Source organism: Echinops telfairi, unplaced genomic scaffold (genome assembly GCF_000313985.2).
Source record: "Echinops telfairi isolate 266 unplaced genomic scaffold, ASM31398v2 ScPeMD7_3509;HRSCAF=4178, whole genome shotgun sequence".
Classification (NCBI taxonomy): Eukaryota; Metazoa; Chordata; class Mammalia; order Afrosoricida; family Tenrecidae; genus Echinops; species Echinops telfairi.
The window spans coordinates 9928301-9934773 of NW_022107407.1; the positions used below are offsets into that span (position 1 = coordinate 9928301).

General features: G+C 37.7%; 1 protein-coding gene across 1 annotated transcript in view; it reads right to left on the reverse strand.

Moving 5' to 3' along the window:
- The window catches only part of ALLC (allantoicase), a 41761-nt gene that overhangs the window by 6486 nt on the left and 28802 nt on the right, over positions 1-6473 (reverse strand). The window contains exons 7-9 of the mRNA XM_004709814.1: positions 6034-6189; positions 5571-5644; positions 1180-1288 (exon numbers count right to left, since the gene is read on the reverse strand). Of these exons, the coding sequence (XP_004709871.1) occupies positions 1180-1288; positions 5571-5644; positions 6034-6189 (339 nt within the window). The remainder of the gene's footprint in view (positions 1-1179; positions 1289-5570; positions 5645-6033; positions 6190-6473) is intronic.

Sequence of the window (6473 nt, forward strand, 5' to 3'; positions counted from 1 at the left end):
GAGTGGAGACCTAAAGCCCATCTGTCGATGATTGGAATCCCCTTACAGAAGGGTCACAGGAAGAATCAAGCCAGTCAGGGTGCAGGATAGGACTGATGAAACATACAATTTTCCTCTAATTCTTGAGTGGTCCCTCCCCCACCCACTATCATGACCCCAATTCTACCTCACAAATCCAGCTAGACCAAGGTAGGCACACTGGTACAGATACACTCTCACAACACAGGGAATCCAGGACAGATAAACCCCTCAGGACCAATAATGAGAGTAGTAATACCAGGAGGGTAAGGGGAACGTTAAAGGAGAAAGGGGGAATAGATCACACAATGGTCAACATATAAGCACCTCTTGGAGGGACAGACAATAGAAAGTGGGTGAAGGGATACAGGGGTCAGTGTAAGACATGAAAAAAATAATAATTTATAAATCATCAAGGGTTCATGAGGGAGGGAGTGTGTGTGTGTTCGTGGGGGCGTGGGGGCAGTGGGAATGAGCTGATACCAAGGGCTCAAATAGAAAAAAAATGTATTGGAAATGATGGCAATATATGTACAAATATGCTTGACACAATGAATGTATGTATGGATTGTGATAAGTGCTCTAAGATCGCCCAATAAAATTATTTAATAAAAAATATAATAAATATATAAGCAAATAAAGAATATAATGGTAAGTTTCAAGATGTTTTTTCTTTATTAATATGAGTGCATAATTTTAAATATGTTTAGATTATCTCATTCAAAAGTCAATCCTGATAAAGAGTCACTTTGCATCAATCTGCTTAGGACCACTAAGCAAGAAATAATAATCAAAAAAATTTTTATGGAAATAATCCTCACATTATTTTTATCATAACCCAATCAAGGAGTACTTCATAAGCTCTTCCCAAGGTGGATTCAGACATTCTGTCATGAAGAGCCTTACAGCATCATAGCATCATGGTCTTGGGGTCATGGGGTGGCCATGACTTTCCATTCCGGTATCTTACAAACTGCGACACTAGAGTATGAAGAGTTGAAGGAACTTATCTGAAATTGCACACCAGCAAGTGGGAAAGCCAAGTCCAGAGGTCAACTGTCCTGAAAACTGTAACTATCCTTTCCACTGTGTCACAGGGGCATGATGCATTCATAATCAGCACATTGGCTATAGAACACTTCATAATGGTTTTACACTTACCTTTAAAATATTTTGTATCTATTTCAATTTGAGTTATGACGCCAGGATGTGCTAATCGGAAGACTGCCCATTCACAACCTGGAACCAGGAGAATGCCATTCTCATCTCTCTGAAGTTCAAAAAAATTTTAAAAGATAACAAAACATGGAGTGATTCAAGAAACAAATCTTGAAAACAGGCAAGTGAAAAAAATTTATATGCTGTACTTATGCCATTACTTACCATAAAGAAATATTTCCTAATACTTGATTTCTAAACTCTGTGGCAAGTATTGCCTCCTTGCTATTATTCTTAAATGCCTTGGGCTGACTAACAAGTGTGTTGATACTCAATAGATTTTTATACATTTAAAATGATTTTTATATTGGATGTACCTTCATGTATACAAGAAAGAATATTTATCTAATCCAATTAATGGGTCCTCTAATCTGCTTTGAACATTCAAAATAGGCATTTTCTTGTCAAATTTATACCAAGTCTATACTTCTGTGCCCTATTTTCAAGAGAAATTGGTTAATTCATTTATACCTGGAAGCATTGGTTGGCATGAAATCTAACCCAAGAAAAGGTTGCTGGAGACTATTTTCTGTGAGATTTACACATTGAATGATATTTCATTTTGTTGTACTTTCATTTTGGTCTTCATCTTGAGTTAGTACGAGTCCTTTCAGTCACAAAATCACCTAATCACCTCCAGACATATTTAGATATGGCTAGGCTTTTTCTTTCTAGATCTACCAACAGATATACTTGTAACTTTTATTTCATGAAATGATATGCACTGCCATCAAATGGATTCCAACTCATAATGACCCTGTAGGAGAAAATAGAGCTACCTGTGTGGGCTTCTGAGACTGTAACTCATCTTTCTCCTGGTGGTTTTATACTGCTGATTTTAAGGTTAGCAGCCCAATACATAACCCACTGTTGTTGTTGTTGTTGCTGTTGCTGTTATTTGCCAATGAATCAATTCCAACCCCTAGCAACCTTGTGCATTACAGAATGAAACACTGCCTGGTCCTGCACTAGCCTCACAATTGTCCCTCTGCCTGAAACCATTGCTGCAGCCATGGAGTCAATCCATTTCATTGAGGGCCTTCCTCTTTTACACTGCCCCCCACCACACTTTACCAAGCATGGTAAAGGACCTGGTCTCTCCTGACAACATGTCCAAAGTGTGTAAGATGAAGTCTCGACCTCCTTGCTTCTAAGGGGCACTATGGTCATACTTCTTCCAAGAAAAATCTGTTTGTGCTTTTGTCTCTACGTGGTACTTTCAATATTCTTCACCAGCAGCACAATTCAAATGCATTGATTCCTCTTCTTCAGTCTTCCTTACTCAATGTCCAACTTTGAGTTGGATATTGTGTGTGAGGCCATTGAAGATAGCATGACTTGGCGTGTTGGTTACATAATTTCATGTCAGCTTGATAAAAGAATGAAGGGGTGGAGTCTAGCCTGTCAATTAGGTCACAGCCTGATGGTCCCTCCTTGTGGGCATGGACTTCTCATGAAGATACTGGGAACTTCCTCTCTTCCTCCCTGGAGATGGGACACACTCTCTCTACTTCAACTTCCTATAGACAAGCCACATAGAACCACGCTGATGGCAGCCAGAGCCCTGAAGATGCTCCCACCACCACTGGATCCATAAGACTTTCCACTCACCAGCCTGTGATCTTCCTGCATCATTGCTTATGTTGCATGAGTCTGAAGAGGAATTTATAGACTAGTATTTATAGCCATATGGGCTAAGATCAGACTTATGGACTTGATCTGGACTGGGCTGGGATGTTTTCTTAATATACAACTACTCTTTGATATAAAGCTCTTTTTTATACATACATGAGTGTCACTGGATTTGTTTCTCTAGTTAACCTTGTCTAACACACTTGTGTAAGTTGCATCTTATTCCTTGAAGTAACATCCTTGCTTTTCGATATTATAAAGAGGTCCTGTGAGGCAGATTTACCCCATACAAGGCATATTTTGATCTCTTGACTGCTGCTTCTGTGAACATGGATCATGGATCCAAATAAGACAAAATGCTTCACAACTTCAACTGTCTATCCATTTATCATGATGTTAACTATTGGTCCAGGTTAGAGGATTTTGGTCTTTTTTACATTGAATTGAATCCATATTGAAGGATTCAATTTCTGATCTTCATCAGCAAGGGTCTCAGGTCCTACTCACTTTCAGCATAAAAGGTTGTGTCATCTGCATATCATAGGTTATTAATAAATCTTCCTCCGATCTTGATGCTGAATTCTTATTAACATAATCCAGTTTCTCGAATTACGTGCACAGCATACAGTCTGAGTAAGTATGGTGAGAAGATACAACCCTGAATAACACCTTTCCTGATATTAAACCATGCAGTATTCCCTTGTTCTGTTCACACAACTGACCCTTGATCCATGTATAAGTTCCTCAGGAGTACAATGAAGTGTTCTGAAATACCCATTCTTTTTAAAGTTATAGTTTGTTATGATCCACACAACCAAATGGTTTTGCCTAATTAATAAAACAGAGTAAACATCATTCTGGTATCCTCAGTTGTGAGCCAAGATCCATCTGACATCAGAAATTAAATCCCTCATTCTATGACTTCTCCTAAATCCACCCCGAACCTCTGAACACTCCCTGCCAATGTACTGCTGCAATAATTGGTGGATGATTCTCAACAAATTTTATTTGAATGTGATGTAAATGATATTTTTCTATAGTTTGAGCATTCTGTCGGGTTACCTTTCTTTGAAATGGGTACAAATGTGGATCACCTCCAGTCAGATGGCCAAGTAGCTGTCTTTCAAATAGTCTGGCATTGACAAGTCATTAGTTCTTGCTCATATGCTACCTCCTGAAATGATGAAATGTCAGCTAGTCCTTTTTTTGGGTAAAGTGACTCTGTATTCTCAGCATCTTCTTTTAATGCTTCATTCATCATTCAATATTTTGTCCATAGACGCTTTCAATATTCCAATTCAAGGCTTGAATTTTTTTCTTGAATTCTTTCAGTTTAAGATATGCTGTGTGTTATTCCTTTTTGGTTTTCTAACTACAGATCTTTGCACATTACATTTTGTCTTCTTAAGCTGCTGTTTGAAATGTTCTATTCAGCTCTTTGACTTCATCACTTCTTCCATGTGCCTTCACGACTCTACAATTAAGAGCAAATTTCAGAGTCTCTTCTGACATCCACTGAGGTAATTAGTTTATTGTGCCAACCTGGCCAATAAACACATGCGGGGTTAATTGAAGGATGGAGAGATAAATGGCTCAGTGAACCTTGCCTTTCTAGTTCTCAGGTCTCTTGCTTTCTGATGGTTGGACCAGGGTGCAGCTGCCTTAGCCAGTTCCCTGATTCAGCTGGCAAGGCTCACTTCCTGCATAGGCAGCCCTGAAGAGAAGCCACATGGACCTACCCTGATGCAGCCCTGGGTGCTGGAGCACCCGTATAAAGACCCCTGCCAGCACTGAGATGCTTACACATTCACTGATTCAGCTTTCCTCCTGAAGTTGGCATCATTGCGTCTGTTTTGTGAGATGGAGGGGGACTTTGTGGATTTGTTGGACATATGGGTTAATGGGTTAATGTTGGCCTTGTGGGCTTGAGCAGCACTGGGTTGGGATGTTTTCTTGATGCGCACTTAACCTTTATATAAAACTCTCTCTTATACATGCATTTCTGTGGATTTTTTTCTCTAAATTACCGAGACTAACACATCTGCTTTGATCTATTCTGTCTTTTCAAAAATTTTTACTTTCTTTTTGAGTGGTGTTCATTCAGGTCTTCTGTCATTGGTGTTCAATGCATTAAGTCAATTCTTGAGATGTTCCTGAAATTCAGGTGAGATAGACTTAAGGTCATATTTTGGCTCTTGTGGAACAGATCATCAATTGCAAATGTAACATCAGGTTAAAGCTGAAGAAAATTAAAACAAGTCCACACAACCCACTATGCCATCATAAATTCTCTTACTTCTTCACTAAAGAAACAGAGAAATAGTCCCAAAATACATTAGAGTACCTGACAATAGCTAGAGTGTTTTATATTCTGGGTCTTTGCTCTGATATTATAGACAACAATGTTGTTGTTGTCATTGTTGCTATTGTTGTCAGTTTTAGGCGCCATCGAGTTACTAGCCCTTTCTGTACAACAAAATGTAGCACTTCTTGGTCTTTTGCCATCTTCACAATTGCTGTTATGTTTCAACCTATTGATATTATACTGAGTCAATGGAAAATTTGGAAACACTGGAAGCAAGGAATAACATTCAGAACAATACTTAAGAGGTGTCTAAAATAAGCTAGCATTTTCTTGACTTAAAAATAAATTTAAGACATACTTTTTCAAAAAATTTTGTTTTTCTTTTTAAATTTCTTACTTCTAATACTGGTGGTCTGTCCAATCTCCTTGCAGTTGTCCAGCCATCTGCTATAGACTTTGCTATGCCAACACCTACAAAATAAAAAAAGAGAGAGCGAAATAATTTAACTGTGTATCACATGATTTTATTTTAAATATGAGAATCTATCATTAGCAAGTTATAATTAGAGATTCTATGCAACTAAGAATGTTATAAATATTATTTTTATTAAATATAAATTTTTAGTAAATTTATATTCAACCAAATGTTATAACATATATTTAAACCAAAATGGAAGGAAAATTGCTACTGTTGGCCTATGACAAGTTTTAGATGCATCAAATTGTACATATAAACAATTAATCTCATCTACCCCTATGCTTTGAAATGAATCCTTTGTTTTAAATAATCCCCCCCAAAATAAGATATTTAATCCTGGTACCCCAGACTTTATGAATAAATCCTAGAAACATCAACTTACCTATGATATTGTTTGGGTGACCAAAATATGAATTACTGAACCCCACACAGACGCCCCCACTAGCAATGGTCACCAGGTCTAGAGCTTCTTTGGGATCCGTTGCAGTCCAGTTTTTTTGTCCAGTACCATATACTCTAAAACGTGCAATTCCACCATCTGAAAAGGAAAAACTGTCTCATTTATTTTTGTTTAGAGAAGTTGCTCTTAGTCTACAGTAAAACATAACACCTGTGTAATCTGATTTTTGCTTCCTCCTCTAATGTCATTTCCTATATTTCAGCCATACTCACCTCCTTTTTGTCTTCCAATGTGTCCAACATGTCGCAGATCCTTTGTTTTTTGTTTTTGCTTTTTTTTTAAACATTTTATTAGGGGCTCATACAACTGTTATCGCAATCCATACACACATCAATTGTGTAAAGCACATTTGTACATCATTC